Source organism: Athene cunicularia (genome assembly GCF_003259725.1).
Source record: "Athene cunicularia isolate RWA chromosome 4 unlocalized genomic scaffold, athCun1 chr4_part1, whole genome shotgun sequence".
NCBI classification, from domain to species: Eukaryota; Metazoa; Chordata; class Aves; order Strigiformes; family Strigidae; genus Athene; species Athene cunicularia.
In genome coordinates, this window is record NW_020799098.1 from 29,958,684 (window position 1) to 29,980,895 (window position 22,212).

Sequence of the window (22,212 nt, forward strand, 5' to 3'; positions counted from 1 at the left end):
CTATGACACAAATATACTACATAAAATTATTTGTTTATTACAGATGATGACACCAATTTGGGTTTCCCACCACTTAAAGCAGAAGACCAGGCTAGATTATTTAAAAAACACCCAAAACTTGAAGAAGTTGGTATATTTCAGACTTGCACTTGGGTCTTGTACAACAGGAACTGATAAGAGGGTATAACCTTTAAAATAGCATAAATTACCATAACATTTAAAATAATTAGCTTTTTTAAATGTCTGTCTACAGCAGTAGCTGCTACTATTCACTTACTTGTAGCTAAAAATACATGATTAAAGATGCACTAAAAGGAAAAATAAACAATTTTTGCCATCCATGGAATTTTAAAGCTTTTTAAAACATTCAAAACCTGAAAATTAAATGCAACTAAAAAGTAATTTGTCCTGAATCCAAAATTTTACCAAAAAAAAGTTTTTTGGCTCATAAAAAAGAAAACCTGTAAGGGGAGGATTAGTGAGGGGTTATTTTGCAACGAAGATTTTAGAATTACTCCATAGGTTTCAGATAGGACTCATTTCTATCCAGGTTGCCTTCAAGGGCATTCAGTGTCTTAGAATTAAACCATCTTCCCACCTGACTTCTACAACATACTTGTACAGTTCTGCTCTATAGAGTTGCTTGTTATAGAAATCAGTTGTTTATTCAACACATGGTCTTGCTGAAACAGCTGTTTGTCTTTATACTTTTTCGAGAAAATGTGACAAACAGCTATTAGAGAAAGCTGGTTCATTTCTTCTTTGGGATAGTCTCAGAGGTGTCATTAACTGAGGCAGGAAACTATAGGAGTGCTTTCTTCTCTGTGATTATTTAAGAACCCTAATGTGAAGAGGGTATCTAAATCCCACTGAATGCAGTTGAGTTACCTGTGTTAGCAGCTGCGTTACCTAAGGAGAAAAAAAAATAAAAATCCAGCTTTATTTCCCATTGTTTGCTACATTGCAGATGTAATTAAAATGGTTTATGTGAAGAAGACTAGCAAATTGGAAGTGTTTTCTTTGGATGTCATGGAGAATGAAAATTTTGTCCCTGTTTTTGTGAGTTGTGTTACTTGGAGTCACCTCTGAAAAAGGAAACTCAGCTCCTCCTAACTTGATTATTTTGCAAACACAGTAACAAGTAAGATTTAACTAAAAGGGTTGGAAATAAATTTGAAGTGTTAGATCAGAACATCTTCACAGAAAAGACGCAAAATCTCTAAATCCTGCAACAAAGTACAGGGTTCAACTAATGTTATTTTTTTCTCTTCCCCTCCCCACCCCATCAAAACCAGTGGAAATTTCAGATTCTGTTCCGTCAAACCCAGTGGCAAAGGAGGTGGCCAAGAGATTCTCTACACCTGATGCTAACCCTGTGTCAACAGAACCAGCCTGGCTTGCCTTAGCCAAGAGGAAAGCAAAAGCCTGGAGTGACTGTCCACAGATCATAAAGTAAACTGTAAAATTACATCTCTGTTGCTGACCATTAATTGCTTTTGTTTTACTTATTCTGCTTTTTACACATGACAAAACTGAAAATGCATGTATTAAAGGACTGAAAACTGAACTGATTACCATTTTGCTCTAGCTCACTGTAAAGTCTACTCAAGTCATATATTCCATTGCTTTGACAAATAGCTAAATGAAGTCATGGCAAAAATTTCAGAGCCAGACTCTCAAGAATTTAAGAATGCTCAGATACTGGATGTAAATTTTAGTGAGTACCATAAGGGCCAGAACTTCAGTTCAGAATCTCCTTAAATTCTGTGGGTATTCAGTTCTGGAATTTTAGATCTCTACACTTAAGTGGAGATCTCATAAAGTTTTTTCAACACTCCATTGTTGAAAATTAAGGCAAGATGCATGTTTCCTTCTCTTGTTCCTAAATTTTTTTAAAGTGTTAAACTGTATGAACTGTCAGTTCTACCTGATACTTGAAAGCTTCTTCCCTAATGAAGAACTTCAGGAGATACCATCCCACCTGCAAATGGTAAGCGGAAAGATGGTACCATCCAAATCCTGAGGTAATTTCTTTCATCATAGGATTAATACACTGTGTCAATATTCCCTCACTCCTAGAAAGAAAACAATTCATGCTACTTAACAACAACAAAATTAAACAAAAATCAAAAAGTTTTCAGAAAGAAGCAAAGAAGTCAGTGTTTCTTCTAGTCATTTAAGTGAATCACTTTTTGTGCTTGGCCATATTTAAGATGCATAGAGACAGTGATTGCAGATTACAACTTCCAATCCATCAACTGGAACTAAGTAAAACTATTCCCGTGCTCACGTAGCTGTAGAATTTGTCTCAGTAAATTCCCACAGGAATAAGATTTACAGAACTGAAGTTAACTGAGAACTGAAAGCTAGGTCAGTGAGAGGCTCAGGAGTTTTAACTCTGCATTCTTCCAGATTTTACTCCATGTGCAACTTCAGATAGTTCAGATAACTTCCTGTACTTTAACCAATACAGCCAGAACACTTCACAAAGAAGTTTACTTACCCCATCTCAGGTATCTGCTGCGGCAACTGAACACTTTATTACTTCTTGTAACTATAATAGAAGTGTTCCCCCCTCCCTCTTGCAAAAAAAGATAAAGTCCATAATGTAATAAAAATTTTACTATCCTGAACATCCCACAGAAATAGCTAGGTCTACATTTTAAAGTTACCCTAGTAAATAAATTTGAGTTTGTTTTACAAAGAAGTCTTGAACAACTTTGAACATCTCTTTCTTATAAACATACATCTTAAAGGAACCTTTAAGCAACATCATAAAGAGAGACATTTTCATGAGAAGAAACTGCATAATTATAGAATGATACCACATATGTTTCATGGAAGTATTTTAGCCAAGCTGCTGTATGCAGCATGAGGAGTAGCACTTTAAATTATGCAGAAAACAGAATGAAACCTGCCCTATCCTCCTGTTCCAAGAATCAAAAAGGGCTTATCAGCAAAAGTCATATTGAATACACTATTTCCTACCAAACAGAAAACAACGGTTGAGTATCATGGTTACAACAGCACAAACACAATGGATATGTTAGATTGAGATCTGCAGCAGCAAGATGGGTTTTCTTAGGTCTCTTAAACCATCAGATTTGCTCAATTTCCTATTTAAATCTACAATCTCTAAAATAACTTTTTACCCTTAATATTAAGTATTTTAAATGTTTTATACATAGATGGGGCAATGCTCCTCTCAAATGCTTGGGGAAAAATACTTAACGCCTTCGAAGTCGAATCTCCACAAGTTTTTCTGAAGGAAGAATTGGGCCCATAATTACTTTTGCTTTGCTAGCACCATGAATTAGTGCATCTTAAGTTAAATTTACACTTTTTATGAGTTTATAAGCCTGTAGTATGTATTTGTAATTACAAGAACTAAACTGCCTGAAATCCATCTTTATTATTATTTCTTGGGAGAAGGAGCCAGGTAGATATACAGAGAAGGTGAAGTAAATCAGTATTAAAGAATTAAAGAGACGGTATTCTGAAAAGCATAGCAAAATTAGGTGCTATTGTGCATGACATAAGGATGCAATTTTCCAATACAGTACATTTATAGCACATAGAATAGAGCTTTCATTAAGGATGGTCTTAATCTAAAGCTTCAAAGCAATTTTTTTTTTCAACCATAAAGGTATCTAGTGTAATAATGGAAACTGTATTATGTACAGTACTTGATGGAAACATTTCTAAAGTGTACATGTTCAACAGTGACATTTCATGTTAAATTAACAAAAATTTGCACTAAATACCAATGAAGTGAAGTGTTACTTTGCTCTAAGCTTTGTTGCAACCATTTCTGATAAAAGTGTTGGAAAACTGTAAAAACAAAACCAAAACATTACTACCGAGTTTAAAACAGCAAAAATGTTTTAAGAACCGAACAAACCACTATGTAGTATATTGTCTCAATTTTTTGTAACTTATACACACAAAATACCATTTCTTCTGACAAGGTTATGTATGATTAACCTCTATGTTCATATAGTAATGTATAAAAACTGTAAGATGTATAATTGTGGGGTATTTGTTGTGTACTTTTTTTAATTTTTCAAATGTTTTAAAGTGCAATTGTTTATTATACTAATGTCATTTTAATTCTTATTAAACTATAACCCAGTCAAAGTTATCTAATCAATGATTTATGTACTCTAATCGTGTAGTTCAGGTTTGCTTTATAGACTTTTTCACAGTGCTACAACTGTCTTCCTTATGCATTTCTGCTAATGATAAAATGGAGGAACCAGACATGATGAAGCAACATAGCCAGTGCAACTTCCACTTTACTTTTTAATTCAAGATGTTAGAATTCAAAGTAGATGGCTCATCAGACAGAGTGAGATAATAGTTTCTAGTCTTCTAAAAGAACTATAGTAATCAGGAAAGTGTTCTTCTTTAAGTACATTTTTGTCACTGCATATACTCATTTCGCATTACTAAGATCACTGGTAATTCCTTTTAAGCAGTTAAAGGCAACCAAAACCAATTTACACAACCCTTTATTAACAGTTCTCTGTGAAGACACTGTAGAGAGCATTCATTCAAATCTTAAAAAAAATTAGTTGATTTGAGCAGTATACGGTTCATCTTGGAACTCATATTGTACCAGTCACTGAAATTTATTATAGACATAAGTATATTTTCCACAAGAAAGTAGTAACTTCTACTGACTTCAACAGAGTTCAAGTATATGCTTGACTGAATTGAATCCAAGGAGGGCCCAGGGTTACAGATGATGAACTATTTGGTTTATACAAACTATAGCAAACAGGCCACTACTACCAGGTGTATGCAATGCAAGTTCCATCTTCAGAAATCAAATTAAAAGTTAGAATAAAGAAAGGACTTGGGTTACCTTGCCATGGCACAGAAACGTCATCAGACTAGACAAACACCAGTCTGATGCATGAAGAGTCAGGGACAGGCTAGGGAGAAGCCTCAGGGCACAGGCTAAGCTGGACTCAGAGAGAAAAATACATTCCTCCCTCAGGGAGACAAGGATGTTATTCTAAGCTGCAGAGTATGGCATCTTACCACAGTTTCTGCCAATCCTGCAGGCATTTGAAACCAACTACTGACTTGCATTTTCTTATTACACAGGTCAAAGCACAACATTCAAATCCAAACCATCTGAAACATGTTCTTTCATGAAATGGAGCTGGAAAATGAGGGAAGGACAGTAAAACTTCTAGCTGGGTACTGAGCAGTCATCCTCCTTCAGTCAGTACAGCAAGTCAACAAGCATCACTGCACCTACTCTCAACACTGCCTGGTGCAAAATGCTATCCGAGAAGTCTGCAAAGCACACCTCTTGCCTACAGTAAAATAGGCAGAGAGGTAGAAAACACTTGTGAGTTCTTAATTTAAAATTGTAAATAATAAAATGGAAGCAGCCTAACATCTTAGCTCTTCTTTTTTCCAGTTATATACAAATCTAGGCAATAAACATAATCATTTCTACAGCCAACAAGCAGCTTTGTTCCCCACACTACAGGGGAGGAGAAAACCTCTCCTGGAAGTTTATCTACTCCTTCTGCTGTTCCACTCTTGGCATTCAGGATCCACACTTTGCCATCTGTAGATACTGCTGCCAAAAGAATTTTGTTCTTTAAGTTATCGCTTTGGAAAACAAATGGTGTTCCATATACACTTGAAGTGGCTTCAAATTTCCACAGTAAATTACCCTCCATGTTACAACAGTAGATAAAGCAGTCATGGGAGCCAAAAAATATTTCTTGCTTAGTTAAACTTGAGATGCATGGAGATGAAAACACTGGTCCATTAGTGGAAAACTGCCAAACCTGCAGAAAGAACATAATCACCCATTATCAAAGGTTGTTCACATTATCAGTTTGACAGCAACTATAATTTTTTAATAGACTAGTTGTTGACAGGAGTACATTTTATTTCAAGAACGTCCTAGATTTCAGTGAGTGCTGGCAAACACTCGTCAAATTACAAGTTAAGTTTTACACACAAAGTAAGTGATAAAAGACTCATAAAATAGATGCAGAAGAATTACTACCTTCTGTGAGGCTCATGTAAAGATGGTCAACCTGGTAAGAGAATATTCTTAGGCTGTTATACCACCATTAGTAATGAACTTGAAGAATTTTGTTAACATGCCGTTCTTTGCCAAAAAGGCAGATATTCCTTTTGTAATACAGATTTGCTCTCCTTATGCTAATGACATGCAGATCCCTCCTCAAGAGGGTATCAGTTCTGCAACACTGCTGCAAGCAGACAGAGAGCGAGGCATGGGCTAACACATACTTAGAAAAGGCTTAGAAATTGCCATGTATACTGCATCTCAGGCAAACAAACAGAAACAGTGTCAGTTGTTTTCACACCAGATACAAGCCATATTCATCTCTGAGGAACTAAAAAAATATTCTCATTTAATTCAACATGAAGGCTGACACATATTTTGCCAGAATTATGATTTGGCATTTTTTGATAAATGCATAAAGATTCTAAAAAACATTTACTTCTAAATAGCCACCATCTTAGAGAAGAGAGGACTTTAAACATGCTTGAAAATCTCCAAAACCAAACCCATATGATTTAATTTGCTGGTACTACTCTTGACTATTCACTCTGGGTGTTAGCTCTGAACCAGAAATTGTTACTGCATCAAGCAACTTGAGGGTCTGCAGTTTTGCCATGAACTGCATGGATTACCCTAGGCAAACTTTTTCTACTTTCTCCTCTCTATAATAGACACTTCTATTTGGTTCACAAAAATATATATGTTAATCATTAAATCTTATGAAACTGTTTTTATGATGAACATAAACTCAACAATACTTTTACCTTTTCTCCAGAATGACTGTAACAATATAAGTTTCCATCCACACACCCAACACAAATGTACTTCTCATTGCAGTGAGGAGAGGAGAAGAGTGGTTTTCCTAGGAAACTTTTCCAAATCTTATTCCCTGTCACCTGTAAATGGCAGCATGGAATATCTGATGCTTAACACAATTGTAAGAGGCTGCACAAGATAACCCTTCCTCCACAGCTTGACCCAGCCCTTAAGAATTAGGGGGGAAAAAAAGGGGGGAAAAAAAAAAAGTTGTCAAAGAAAAGCAGGCTTCTCCCACCCAGAATGCATACCAGAAGCAAAACAACTCTTCAAATCTTATTCCAGCAAAGTGTTTAATGTTTTCCATGGGATACTCAATAACCCTGTTCCACCCTTCTCTTCCTCCCCCTAGGCAAAATGATAATGGTGTAGTAGTAGCAGTTCTAATAAATGACAGATTCATTTTTTCTTCCATTCTCAGCTCCTCAGTATGTGATTATGACCAATGAAGGAGAGAATATCTTGAAAGCATGTCATACTGATTGCATCATAAACTAAGTACTGTAGGAAATGCTGCAACCCACAGTCTATGATTGTCACAATAAGCTCCTAACATAGCCTGCACATTCCTGTTTTTTAAATAATCACTTCGAGTTGCAGCTGGGTTTCTCAACTACCTGTTGCTCAGGATTATGGAGAAAAAAAATTTAAAAGCTGTTTTTTCTTAACCACAGCCCACTAAAACTGCAAAAATTATACACTGTTTTTCTAACACTAGGTTGGGTATTACTGAGGAAACTTGCAGTGGGTGGGAGGTAAAGATGGTAAGGACTGATGTTCTGGATTGTGCAAGTACAAAAACATGAACAGCTGCTCCAAGTGACTGTTTCTTTTATCAGGCAGGACCAGCTGTAAGCCAAAAATGCCTCAGAAAACTATGCAATTTCTTCACATCTATGAAGAATGCCATTTCCCCAGTGCAGAGAACAGAATAGCAGTCCAAGATTAAGGGGGACAGCTCTTTAAATGACTATGAGGAAGTAAAAGGAATGAAGGGGTTTCTTCTCTATTCTGTTCTCATTTCAGTAAGGTCTACTTTTTTTTCTAATCCAACTGTCAAAGGGAGAGAGGGAAAAAAAAAAATAAATCTACAGACATACTCTCACTCACTAGTTATAAGGTAGTACATGGGAATGAGACACTGATCCCAAGTTTGGCCTACAGTCAGCATGTAAATTCAAGAAAGTGACTTCAGTTCTCTTTACCACCAGGTAGTTTTCTGAAATACAGTAATTATTACAGTAGCCTTTATTACAGTGTATAATAATGTGAAAAATATGTTAATATATGATCATCTAATTCCTTTCATCGGAAAAGTGATCTTAACTTCAGAAATGCATTTTGCTTCTATTTAAATTTGAGGTTGGGATCAAAGACAAGTAAGCAAAGGTACATACTGGGTTTACAGCCAATAACAGTCCTCTTAGTGTAGCAACATAAAGATGATGTGGAAAAGAACTTAGACAAGGAGATGAAAACACAGCTCCACCTTCACAATGTAGCTTCCATATACAGGCCTTTTTCTGTAAGCACAAGAAAAAACATAAATAAAATTCTCAACTGGAGTTAAAGCTCATGTTTACAAAGACCTTCAAATACTAGTTAAGAAGTGAAGATATAATCTACATGCTATTATAGCAAAACATACATCGTTGGCTACTTTCTCATCCAATAAATAAAATAAAGCAAGCTAATGAAGAGGCAGTATCTGCCCCTGCTATTTTCTGTCTCCATTCATCTACTCTTTTAGAATGTAAGATTCTCTCTCTGCTGTTAAGCCACAGTTTTATTTCTAGTTGGGCACCCTATTCTGAAACACCCACAGAGAATTTAACAACTAAAACTGAAGATTCGGTTTCAACCAGGACTAGTAGCGGGGAGTGAGAACACCACTAAAACTATTTGCTACAACACAACTGTAACTAAACTTCAATAAGGTCTAACTATTTCAAAAGTGTAATTGTGGACTCCTGAGAATACTAACACCAGTAGAACATCATCTGGTGTACTACAAATAGGGTCTAAGTCAGATATTTATTATTCTAGACATAAAAGTTAGTGTTCTTACATAAATATCTAACGCATACACATGTTCGTCATGTGATCCTATGTAGACTAGTCCACTGGAAGGGTCTACAACTGCAGAGCTTTTCACAGCATCTTCTGTGACAAAAGTCCAGTGTATTTCTCCATCACTGCTTTGAAGCACATACACTAAGCCATCATAACAACCTGTGTGAAATAAAACACAGCAGGGGAAAACAGAACAATGATTATTTGTATTTATGGTGTGATTTATGCTGCTAGCTGCATCACTGCTAGAAAGAAATAAGATGACTCATGAGGTAAAGTTTCAAAACATTTTCCAAAGCTCCTCCTCTTCTTTTACCTCAGTCTTTGCTCATCATTCATACATTCAAAGTTGATTGTTCTGTGTATTCTTTCCAGGTTACATTTAGAATATACTTATTTCACTGCCTTTCTATCAAATTTAAACTCTGGAAAAAATAATCTGAGGTATCATGTACTAATTTCTATATCTTATCAATTTCTAAAGACATTTCAAGACTGTATCATACTTTTTTAAACAAGCAGTTAAAGGTCACAACTTACTCAACCACTAAAAAACCCCATACCCATTGACTATTCCTTAATGAGGCCTTATTAATAAACTGGCATATAATAAATCACAAGTGTGTATGTTAGATAAGCTCCACCACTAGTCATCATGAAACTCAAATCAGTTCTTCCTTCTATTTCTATTTTACAATAAATTAATTCTGAAGCAGATATAGAAGTTATAGATAAGGATATAGATGGAGGACATTCAGAGGTAAGAAATAAGACTCTCTGTCACTCATTTTGTATTTAGTAGAAAAAATAATTTAAAATAATGGCTAAAACAAAACACGTACCAACAACAATGAAATTTCCACACTTAGATATGCAGGCAGAAGACTCAATACGATCTCCAAGGTTCTTCTCCCATTTTATTTCTCCCAAATCTAGATCAATCGCCTGCATTGCATGAGAGTGAGAGCCAACATACACGGATGCAGATACTTCTTTAGATGGTATTACAATGAGTGGTGATGCATCAACACATTTTCTTGTATTTGACTTCCACCTTATGCCTAACTCCAACTCTGCCATGGTTACATTGCTACATTCTGCATGGATCTGCTGTACAGAGCAACAGTCGGGTTTACTTGCTTTGTTCATAACTGTTAAAATCCTGTTCTCCGTTTCATACCCTTGCACGTGGCTTTTCATGATACTTGGAGTCACTAAATGCAGAAAGGATGGTTGCTGTAGCACTTCCACTCCTACCTGCACTGTATTATGGGGTTGCATAAAAGACTTGGTGAAATTCATAGAAAAAAAATTATTTCCTCTGCTTACTGCAATAAATGGAATTAACCCTGAAGCAACCTCAAGACCTCTTTCAGATTTCAGTTTAATACATTTTCCATGGAAGTTCTCTCCACTGTTGCCACTTAATTTTCTTTTCATCACACTGTCATAATTCATTAATCGGTTTTCATCTGGAAACAGAATTTTAAGAATATGTCTATAAACCTCTTCAATTGAATGGCTGAGAATAACTTCAAGGAGTCCAGGCACAGCTTTGCCTACTAGCATCTCAATTTCATCATAAAACCGTAGAGCCTTTAAGGAGTCTCCACCACTGTACAGGAATACTGCATCTTTAGAAATTCTGGTGGAATCATCCAGGACACCCAGAACAGACTAGAGAAAAGAAAAAGGAAAGAGGTAACAGTCCATGCATGCTACACCACATCACACACATAAAAACTGAAGTTGGGTAAAATCCATCTAAAAATCAACAACTGAGGAAACTCACTACAAAGAAAAAAAAAAAGTCACATTAAACATGTCAGTGCCAATTGAGGTACTGATAGAACAGAAGTTGGGAAGGAATGGGAAAACAGGGAGATAAAGAATGATTTACTTAATTCCAATTCTGAAGTCTAAGGAATTAAATCGAATTGTGCTGTATTTTTGGGGCCATTTTTCATCTCGATACCATTTATCAGTGACAACTTCACTGATGTGTTTTGATAAAACGGGTTTAGGTGCTTCATGTTATTAATAAAACTTATATAAACTGGTATCTTCTGAATTATTTACGTAACCTATTTATTTACCTACTTCTGAAGCTATAACCCCTTCAAATTCATGAAGAATTTTGGATTTGGCATTGTTGGCAACAAACAGCAATTACTACGTGTCCTGTCCCTGTATTCCCTGCTTGTTAAGTCTGGGAGTGAAGTCCAAATCCTCTGGTTTTGGAAGCTGCCTTCTGCTGTCCATAATGGGCTTAGGGCACATCCCATCTCTGGGTTATCACTTCTATAGCTGCCAATATGGTAAGTATCAGCACAGGCAAACTCTGTTACTAATTTTGCTACATTTACTTGTTCCAAGTCCTAACTACAGCAAATCACACTTCCAGGTGAAAGTTGAAAGTCTACCTTTTGGGAAAAAAAAAGAAAAAAAAAAAAAAGGTAGTACTCTTTTGCATCACATTTCAATATGTTGAAAAACAAGTCCCTAGCACAGAAATTTAGAAACAATGGAGAAAGACAATTATGCAACTGTGCCCTCTATTTTAAAAAAACCCTCTTCAATTCATAATTATGTTGAGAAATAAGAAACTCTACTAACACAGTAGCTATTTTGTACAAAGTTTCCATGTCCCAGTTCCTTGTTTCCTTAGGGATACCTTCTTTGACATGTGAAGCAGTATTCAAAAAGCTACTGACAGGTTACATCCTTCCTATGCTAATTGCTTATAACTCATATAGCCCGCAGTTTTATCTGACAGACAAATAGAAATGACTCCCTCTTGGCCACTGCAGCGTGACTATATTTAAGTATTAGCTGAACAGAAAGAGCTGTACTGCTTAAATCTATAGGCAGCTAGAATGTTCTGGTTGCATTAGTCATACTTCTTAAAACTGTTTAATTCCTGACACATGTATAATGATCCACTTGCAAAGATAAAAAGGCAGCTCAAAATACTACCTTCCATAAATACTGCAATCTTTCCCACAATTCCTCTGCGCCACTCAGTTTACTGTCACGCCTTCTGGAGTTTAGATGGTTCTGGTAAATCTTGTTCAGTTCAGATATATCAACTTTGCCTTTGTAGAAAATAAAGTATGATTTTTTTCATTGCTCTTTTAGCATTTACACTTGCAAAACTTGTTCTGCCCAAATAGTCACTTTATTCTTGTACACACTTCCTTATTCATACTCAACTGCACTTGTATTATTTTTACCCAGTCAATCAACTACACAGAACCCACTAAGGTTTTTGAAAGTTTACCCTAGCCTCCCACATAATCCCACCTTCAAGGCCTGATCTTTCCCCAGCTGCAGTCAGGGTTCTGTTGCAGATGGCAACAGGAATGACTGAGAAAAATGTGCAGTGTTAAATTGATTTTACCACTCTCTCTGACTCTTGAACGAAACATTATCAAGAAAACAATATGTCGTCATGATTTCCTACTAGGAGTTAGTTATCTAATCTACCTGACTCAGGTACTGTATTTTGGTCAATTAAAAAAACAGAGACCATTAAATAAGTGGCAAGGTTACTTAATAGGTTCATTTACCATGTGATGTTAAAGGCAAAGCTTTAATGAGTACAAGTTCATCAGGGACTGCATAAGCTGGTAGACGTTTCTGGAGTTCTTTAAGCGTTTCTCTCTCTTCTAAATCATCTTTGGGTACAACGAACAGGATAAGTTTTTCCTGTTGATACCAGGTCACTGAACAAGCTTCTACCTGACAAAGATCTTCAGCAGCCTGTAATTAAAAAACACTAGTCTTTCTTTGAAATGCTGTTCATCAATATAGTAAAAAAACAATTAAATAAGGTACACATTTAAAAATTGTATTTGTCTCACATTCCCATGTAACATCCTATGAAATACCTTCTCTTATAGCTGGTTTGTACTTCTTCACATAAACACGAACTCGGAGATATATGTATTGTTTGTCTAAATGTTATGAATGCGATATAATCCATGAGTCTGACATTTAATCTTGTAGAACAATCACTATTCAAGCATTGCAGTGCAATGCTTAGTATTTTTCAGGTGTTTATATAGTTCTCAATTCTGCTGGAAGAAATCATACAATAAAACAGATTTCCAAGAACTCAGAATGAAAGTCCTCCCTAAATTATGCAACTACGTAATTGATAGTACACCCCATTTCTTTCAGGCTCCTACAAGTCATCTGAAAATGAGTAAATACGCATTTCTGATAATAATGACATGTTCCTTATCCCTGCTCTTTTATACTGGCATACTCTACTCACTAGATTTTATATTACCTGCTGCAAACATTCAATATTAAAACGTTTGCCGTGACGTTTAATCTGATTGTCTTTCCGACCCAAGAAGAACAACTTTGAATTCTGCACTCTTACAAAATCCCCTGTTTCTCTCATTGTGCCCAGTGGTACAGTTATTTCATCATCAAGAAAGCAGATTCGTTCTTCACCACCTACACAAGAAGAGACTATGGTCATATATATTAAATTTCTAACTGTAAATGAAAATTTTATATAAAGAGTATTTTATCAAATTCTCCTAAACCCTAACAAGCATCATAAGAAGTACTAAAAGATTATCATCAATGTCTACAATTCTGCAATGTACAAAGTGGGCTATGCAGTTATTTCAGTTAATACACTGAAATTACTTCAACTGAGAACGTCAAAATGTAAGCAGGGAAAAAAGTCAATATAACAAAAGCACAGTCTGCAGATAAAATGACGGTAAGTTCCTGTTCATCATTCCCACAACCTAAAATACCACCAGAAGGTTCCCAGCCCAATGGCAACGTAAAATGCTATATAATGCTGTATATTAGAGGCAGACACCAAATGAAACAATAAACATGTTATAAAAATTCAATCAATAAACTATCTTAGAAGAATAAGAAATATGAAATAACCTATAAATATTTGTCCCTCGCCTTCTAGCACTGCAGAACCATTTGTATCTCTGACCTCAACTTTTGTTCCAAGGAGAGGTGATCCCAAAGGTATAGGTAAATCAGTTCTAAAAATATTAAAGAGAAAACCAGTAAAAGTCTTTCCCTTCTGAACACGAAACAACTGTTCCAGAAATGAGTCAGCATACAGTCTTTTAAAGGAGTGGTATTAGAGCAAGATTAGATGCTTGGGGCTTCTTTCTACAAATGTTTCTTCTTTAAAAACATCTCAATTTGTTCAGAATTAAAAACCTCAATGTGCATGGGTTTCATTATCATATATCAAAACCCACAGAATGATAGAAAATAAGGCTTCAATGGACCCTGAAATATGCTGAGAGAAATCCGAGATTTTCAGCCAGTGTTTCAATCCCACAAGTTGAAACTTCCACCAAGTCAACCAATTTAAACATACGTAACTGCTTTCCAATTCATTCTTTCCCTATCCTACCTAGTTAGTTTGAGGTTTTACTCTATTTTATTACTGATGTTGTGGCAAAAAGTACACTCGATTCTTTCAGAAAAGACTGAAATAAAGGAAACTGAAATTTCAATGTCATATCATATGCTCTGCACACCAACTCCTTTCTTCCTCTTCATTCTCTAGCCTCTTCAAGCACTTGCAGAACCTCATTTATTGAATACAGACACTATTTCTGAATGAGAGTCAAGAATAATATATTTTCTTCAGTAAAGAAAAATTTAAAACACAAAGTAACTTTAAATAAATTTGGTAATATATGAAGACTTCAATTTCTATCATTAAAAAAACATATTTTAACCTAACAGTTTTTATTCAGCTCCTGTTATTTAGGCTGTTGAAACTTCTCCTTTTCTCTTATAAGTCAATGAATTCTTTATCTCAAGTTGACCAAATAGCAGTTGACTGCAGTTCTGCCAAGTTCAAGAATCATTCACCAACAACTTTTACTTGAGGGGGCTATATTAGAGCAATAGAGAATGGATTAGTCTGTTTCTACATAAAACCCAAATGCAACTTCTACCAGCATAAACACTCATGAGGACTCAGAAGCCCTGGAAACAGGAGACCAAGGTTCTATTTCTCATGATTTTCATCATTCACATGCCATGCCATGAAAACAGTGACTCTTCCTACCTCAAATCAGCACTAAAAACCTCTTCAGGAATCTTGTAGCAAGTGGCCCAGCTTGACACTTCAGTAATACCATACAGATTAAAAATACTGGTTTTGTTCTCCTTGTGCTTCCAACTTTTCAAGAGATTCAGTACAGGAAATGCTTCACCACCAAGGGCTAAGACACGAAGTGAACTATTTGCAGACAGCACTGCTGATCTAATAATGTGAGATCCAAACCTTCTGAGAAGTGTTGGTGTTGCCTGAATGATACATATTAAAAAAAAAAAAAAAAAAAAAAAAAAAAAAGATAAGAGAAAGACCTGTTATATTTCTTCGGTATTATGTGTACACCTCTTCCTGCTTTATCATATCCACTGCAGAGCTATACTTAACAATCACCTACATATAGTAGAGGGAATCAAATAGCAGATAGCAGCGTATATCACACTGGTGTTTTGCAAGATTTTGTTTCTTATGCGAAGACTTTAATGAGTACTATAAGCACTAACCTATGTCCTTCTACAGAGTTTCTTCTTTACTTAGATATGTTATGGGTTCCCTGTTGTGTCTCAGCTATTACATAAAGTGTGTGCACATTAGTTCTTACATTAATTACTTTGAAACAGAAGGCAGCAAACACAGTATTCTCTTGATGTTACTGTTTGAGATTTTGCCCTTCATTCTAGCATGTTACAGCGAAAATATAACTATTCATTTGATTAACCTGGATATAGAACATTTAAAGACCTTACCATAACACTAAAGATTCCTATAATGCCAGATTCTGCGTTGTTCCCAATTTGTGTAAATATAACTGTTTACAAAGATTAGTTTTCCTGAAAGCTTTCACGTAACACCCTAAAATGGGGGGGGGGGCAGAAAAAAACCTAGCTAAAACTATTAGTGATGTAGAGCCCTTTCACTAAAGGGAAAAGCAGCAAATAATTTTAACTCTTGCCTAATTTTCTACTAAGAGGACTGGAAAATTAATTGAATTATTTCTTACTAGGTTATTTTCTTCTAGTAATAGATGAAGACCACCACTTTCCAATCATTTTAACTTTAGTAGATTATAGTGAAGAAAAAAAACAGGGAAAAGTTATTCTTCCCCCCTCTCATAATCACTTTTCAGATTTCTCAATTCTGCTCAAGCAAATCAAGAGGGGAAGGTAATGTCTTGCTATAGTTTAAGAAACATCATGAAATTATTCATCATCAAGCTATAAGGATAACATTTTTGTCATCAATTCAGCTGAGAAGCCCTTCCTTTGCTGATTAAGACAACGATCAAAAAATAAAAATTAAAAAAAAAATCAAATTTTTTAGAAAGATCTCAAATATTTTCATTCACCAAATTTTACATTTCTCTACTAATGCTTAACATTTTAAAATATATCTTAAAAAGTCTTTAAAAACATACTTTAAAAATCTTGATAATAGAGCTTAATATCTCAGAATTTTTTTTCTAAATGCAAATGAGCTAAACTGATCATGAAACTTGTGTATGATAGGAATATCTACACCATTGAGATTTACAGCAAAAGATAAAACTAAGAGCAGACAATAAGGTTACAAGATATTTGTAACTAGCGGAATTTTTTCTGCTGTGGAATCTTCAGTTTACTTACTAACCTTAAATTTACATCCTACAATCTCAGCTGACACCATTCCTCCACAAGAAAAGGAAATCTCAGCATTTCTATGAGTGCAAATACTTCAGAATGATAACATTAATGTCAAAGCAAGCCTTCGGGGTTGATATGTCACAATAGACTATTCAGACCATACTCATTTTGTTCAAAGTTGGTTGGTTACAAGTGAGATCCATTTCTAGCAACTCTTACCCCTAAAACCTGATTTAAGTTTCTATACTCAATTAACTGTTGTACAAAACACCTTGTTACAGACTACAAGGCAAGGGCTAGGCTTATTCAGCCATGCTGGATGCTCATAACTTCAAGTAAATTTTTCAAAAATGAACTTTAAAACTATTAAAATTGCGATCATATAGGAGAATCTATTCCAAGACATAAGGGGCAGATGAAGCCTCATATAAACAGGTAGCTTGAAAACAGTTAAATCCTGCTGTGGTATTAACTATTCTCTTGCTTTCATTATTGTAAAAAACAACAAACATTTTATCACCCTATAAATAGCACTGGTTTAATTTTGTATTTTTAGCACAGAGACTACCATTAAAAGTTGTTTATGAGGAAAGGCTCTAAGATCAAGTCCATTAAAGAGCACTACAACTGTCTGTAACAGATTACTCCATTACCAGATTCTTCGAACTGCTTAATTAACACAACAATTTAATTAATTCTTAAGAATTAATGGTTTCTTAAGATGAACATTTTATCTTTTAGTTCATTGTTTTCTGTCACAAAATGTTTGACTTTGATCAAATGGTAATTTTCTAAGCAGCTAACACTCTAAAGCAGAAAGGACTGCATAGTTCTTCAAGGAAGAACACTCCTGTTCTATTATCATTAGCATCTAGACTGATGAACAAGTAGTACACATCAGCAAGGGTGAAAAGCAAGACACTGGAGACATTTATCTTAGGTGTTGCCTACCTGCAGCACTGTCACGTGGTGATGGCGAAATAGAGCAGCAGACAGCTCCACAGGCATCATTTTAATAGTGTTTGGTACTACAAGAATAGAGGCTCCACTTGACAGCGCAAGGAACAATTCAACCACAGATGGGTCAAATGTTAGAGGAGAAGCCAGGAATAGCATATCATCCTGTGTGATCTGAAATATGGATCTAAAGTAAGAAAGCTAGGATTACAAAACTGATGCATGTTGTTAAGAACCATTTTCAAACTAGAAGAGCAGCATGAAAGATGCTTTAGCAAAGCTAAGGTCTTAAGGGCTGCTCTGAAAATGTAGCCATATGCAGGACAGACAAATAATAGATTTTTTAGAAAGTATTAAATGAAGCAGAAACAAACTTAGGTAGCCTAAAAAGGAATTAGGACTTTAAAGCTACAGAACACAGTAAATATAACAGTGAACAAATAATTAGTTTTGTTATCTATTTCTTTTAACACCACAAGCCAGAATATAATATTTACAGCAACATCATATTACTTGAAGTACACCCCTCAAAAATTCAGGTAAAGCACCATTTAAACATAAAAAATTACATTGGAGAAACAAAAATTTATATCATACTATTTAGAAACAAAGAAACCAAACAAAAATAAATCTGAAAAGGCGGGGAAGAAGGAAGCAAAGCAGTGTTACCAAAAGCCCAATCCACACTCCTCTGAAGTATTAAAAGAGTCCTTAAATATCAAATTTGAGCATTTAAAAGGAAAACTGGAAACTACACTTACTTCAGATGCTGAATATTTGGCACTATACATTTATGAGGTACTCTGACTATCTTGGGGATCCCTGTAGTTCCTGATGTATGCAAGATGTATGCTAAAGAGTCTTTCCGGCCAACGTCCATGTAGCCTCCTTCTGATGTTTTGGCTTTGGTTTGATCTGGGCAAATGGTATATCCTGGCTGCAAGTTACCTGTAGCTGCTTTGAAAGGCTCGTATTTACTTTTCATGTTGTCTACTTGTGAATTTAAATCAGTGTTGCTCACATTCATTTGGAAGAGAGTTAAACCAATATGTTCTATTGTTGAAGAATTGTGGCAAAAAAACCCAGCATGGGACATCTGGAATTTCTGTAAGAGAAAAGAAACAATTTAAATAGCAGAACTCAGGGCACACAGTTATTGTTCTCCAGTATGCAATGAAATAGGAAACAGCATTTCATACAAATAAGCTGTGACTTTTCATGCCTCTACTTTGAAGGACATAAATCAGACAGGTTTAAACTCATGTATTTTTATATATTAAATGAGTGAACACAGCCTTTATAAATGCAAAATAAATTCTCCAAGCAAATAATGAAAAGAAAGGGAAAATATGCAAAAGAATTCTACAGAAAACAAAGAACTCTGAATTATAACTAGGTGGTCCACCTTGTCTATTTCCTTTGCAATGAGTGAGGGTATAAGATTTGGGAGAAGCTGGACAAAAAGAAACCAAATAATTGAATGCAGGAGGTTTTTTTCAACTATTGTAAAGATTTCCATGTCTCAACCTTGACATATGGAGACACAAGTCTGGAAAAGTCTTCCAACACCAGTGCTCAACAACCTTGCCTGGACAACATTGCTACAGGAAAGTAGGCAATTTTTTTGAAGAGGAGAAGCAGCAGTTTCTAATGCTAATTTTAAAGATGTTCTTTTCTGAATGAGAAAGGCAACCTCTTGACACAAAGAAATAAAACAACCTCATCCAAGCTTATTAAAACAGAATACAATTTGAATAGCTACAGTTCTAAATTGCCCTTTAATGCTTACTGTAGAAGCCTGAACACTTACATTTATTTTGTCATTCTCAACAAGAATATGCTGAAGATTGCTTTTCTTCATAAAGTAAGCGGATAACATTGGTGGTGCATCTGGATCAATAGGAGAATAAGCAGCTGGAACTTGAAGGATTCTAACAAGACACAAATGTTTTAAACTTATTTTTAAATAAATTAAGAATATAATCTTAAATTTCACTGATGTTTCTTTTATACTTTTATAGTTCTCAGAAATAGAAAATGTAGTCATAACATGACATTTAAAGATTTTGTTGGAAATAAAGTAGGAAGAATAATCGGTGTTGCCTTTTGGTATTTTACAGAAAGGAAAAAGATTAAAACCAGATGAAAACATTCAACACTATTTCTGGTCAAGCAGTTTGGTGATGACAAAGGTATTACTGACATCAACAGCACGACATTTTAAAAGCTTCTGCTCTTGGCTAGTAACAGAAATATAAGCTTTTAATATGCAACATATGCAACACATATAAACACATTTAAAAAACCATCAAAAGTCTACGCACTGAAAACAGTTCCCATTCTCACTAGTCTAAAGAATCCAGCATAAGAAAACCTGAGCACGTACTGGAATTTCTTCCCTAATAAACAAGCTGAGTAACGCGAAGTATATTCTGCTCTCATTCCCTGCGCTTTACATTGTAATGCTTCCTCAACAGTTGCTCGCTACAATCCCCCCCTCTAGTGGCTCCGTTTGATAAAGACAAGCACTTTAATTTACAAACGCCACAGAAAGCCAAGTGGCGACTAAAACAGGAATGGTTCCCATAAACCTTCACATTTCTTCTAAGGCTAGGTTCTCATACAATTAGTTATATTTTCTCTTTGTGCAAGTCATTTATCACTGCAGTGATGGGAAAATCCAGAACAAAGACTTGGAAACCACAGCATTCTGTGTAGTGTTGAATAGCCCCTGGTATCAGCAAGCACCTAAGCTTGCCCTGCATCATACATAGCAGTTAACATCTATCATTGCTGAGGAGTTAAGAATCAAAATGCCCCAGTAGTCCCAGTCACACAGCAAAAGAAAACTCTGCTGCTGCTCAGTTCGCTGAGATACAGGTTACATCAGGATGCCTAGTTCAACTGCCCGCTCAAGCGGAGCCAGCTGTGACACCAGGCCAGGTTGTTCAGGACTTTAACCTGTCAGGTCTTGAAAACCTCCAGGGATGGTGCCTGCACGTCTGTTGGCAACTTGCTCTACTGCTGGACTGAGGGAAGAGTGTTTCCTGATCAGTGAGAAAGTCCCTCAGCATTTCTGGAACGTTTATGATTACAGCACTTGCTCACGCACTTCATTGAAATCTTTACAGTCAAATGTGATACATCTTCTTACACTATTGTGTATTTTAGGTGTACTGTGACAACAGGAAAATACTGACACAGACCATCCCCCCAAGAAGCGCAACCGCTGCTGTATACATCTGCTGAAGGAAATAAACTTGTGATGCTGGGATTCTATCTTACATCATAAATGCAATGGATATATAAGATATATCTATCAAGAATACAAACATTAGAATTCAGCAGCAGAAGCACGATTTTTTCAAATTGCTGAATTAACATGTGTTGAGATCACAAACATTTCCGTTTCCTAGCCATTAAATAATCAATGTCACTTTAGTGCTGCATTGCTCATTACTTTTTTTCTACAATATTTGTAATGGAACTATAATTGTACACTCAATTAGCTTAAAGCATAAAATTGGTTTCCAGTGCATTTTTTTTTTGCTAGCAAGACAATACATTAAAAAACCTGCATACTCATTTTATTCTGTTAGATCACCTTAATTTTTAAAAACACATAACAAAAATCCTAGTCATTAATTTTTTGTTTCTATAAATATGCTTAATCATACACTTTAAAACAAAAATATAGTTACACGCACTTCAGACCAATGAACTTAAGATTCAAAAGAACTTTAGCTGTGGCTTTTCAAAAAATTATAACGCTGCCATCTTTTTTCTTTAAGAATGTAAGAATCCAGTACCTCTTGACTTCATTACTACGGTGTTACTGCATTTTTGTTACTAGAAATATAAACAAACTGAAAATTTGCTTTAATAGAGATGACCCTTGAAAAAAACAACAAAGAATGCAAACATTCAAACCATTACCCTAAGATCCAAGACGGCAGGTCTATTCCTGGATAGCAGTAAAGGCCTATTTCAAGGTTTCCTTGCTGCTCACAGTGCTTTTGAAGGAAATCTGTTAATTCCACGGCCAGTTTAACCACTGTCGCATAGGTGTAGAAAGTTGGAGGTTTGTCATTGCATTCATCAAACCAAACTGCTTTTCTATCAGAGTACAGGCTTGCTGCCCGATTCACCAGTTCCTGAAGAGTCATCTCAGCTGCATATCTTCAGTCCTCCTGAAAGATTAACAAAACAGACTGCATTGTCACCTCCTTAACTTTTAATACTTCATATAAGCACACAAACCACCACCAGAAGGAAAAAGAGATTCTTGGCAGAAAACACAGCTTCACCACAACTTGTACTGCAAAAGTGCAAAGCGTAATACTTTTATCCTAAGGCCCAGGATACAGCAAGGGATACAGCAGATTTCATTGCACAAGGGTAGTTTGTTCCCCCCTATTACACCTTTGTTTTTAAAGGTGGGCACAACTGAATGAATCACTTTATTAACACAACTTGATTAATAACCTTCCAACAGAACTGAAATAAGAATCCTACAAGCAGAAAACCCAACGCGCCGACTGCCAAGGCTCTGCGGGTGCTGCTTATGCTGGCGCACGTCACGCCCGCATCGGAGGGCCGCCGGGCTGAGGGCCCCGCCGCCT

The 22,212-nt window shown here is 35.7% G+C and overlaps 2 protein-coding genes across 15 annotated transcripts in view; one reads left to right on the forward strand and one right to left on the reverse strand.

Annotated features, from left to right (window-relative positions):
• The window catches only part of KIAA1211 (KIAA1211 ortholog), a 134,898-nt gene extending 130,761 nt beyond the window's left edge, over nucleotides 1–4,137 (forward strand). For all 11 annotated transcript variants that reach the window (XM_026846858.1, XM_026846861.1, XM_026846862.1 and 8 more), the window contains one exon: nucleotides 1,296–4,137. In XM_026846858.1, the coding sequence (XP_026702659.1) occupies nucleotides 1,296–1,456 (161 nt within the window). In that variant the 3' untranslated portion in view covers nucleotides 1,457–4,137. The remainder of the gene's footprint in view (nucleotides 1–1,295) is intronic.
• AASDH (aminoadipate-semialdehyde dehydrogenase) lies at nucleotides 3,403–22,203 on the reverse strand. Of its 4 annotated transcripts, XM_026846877.1 has the most exons (15): nucleotides 22,106–22,203; nucleotides 21,527–21,780; nucleotides 19,401–19,521; nucleotides 18,352–18,695; nucleotides 17,585–17,777; nucleotides 15,027–15,268; nucleotides 13,871–13,977; nucleotides 13,245–13,417; nucleotides 12,520–12,712; nucleotides 11,927–12,045; nucleotides 9,793–10,627; nucleotides 8,946–9,109; nucleotides 8,275–8,400; nucleotides 6,826–6,957; nucleotides 5,415–5,813 (listed from the first exon to the last, which is right to left on the reverse strand). In XM_026846877.1, exons 2-15 carry the CDS (start codon nucleotides 21,754–21,756, stop codon nucleotides 5,415–5,417), a joined length of 3,378 nt encoding a protein of 1,125 aa, XP_026702678.1. In that variant the 5' UTR covers nucleotides 21,757–21,780; nucleotides 22,106–22,203. The 4 variants fall into 4 exon arrangements, 3 of the variants coding, with proteins under 3 accessions (XP_026702677.1, XP_026702679.1, XP_026702678.1); XM_026846876.1 differs by lacking the exon at nucleotides 22,106–22,203 and having other exon boundaries at nucleotides 3,403–5,813; nucleotides 21,527–21,915; XR_003398212.1 differs by lacking the exons at nucleotides 5,415–5,813; nucleotides 22,106–22,203 and having other exon boundaries at nucleotides 6,845–6,957; nucleotides 8,965–9,109; nucleotides 21,527–21,918.
• Between the last annotated feature and the right edge of the window lie 9 nt (nucleotides 22,204–22,212).

Bases quoted from the DNA above. Each gene is read 5' to 3' on its own strand.
- AASDH (XM_026846876.1), bottom strand. From the start codon at position 21,756: ATGACTCTTCAGGAACTGGTGAATCGGGCAGCAAGCCTGTACTCTGAT. The intron at 18,696-19,400 runs GTAAGTGTTCAG...TTTCTCTTACAG, and splicing joins TTGAGAATGACAAAATAAAT to AAATTCCAGATGTCCCATGC. The intron at 5,814-6,825 runs GTAAAAGTATTG...TTCTTTCTGCAG, and splicing joins ACAGTCATTCTGGAGAAAAG to GTTTGGCAGTTTTCCACTAA.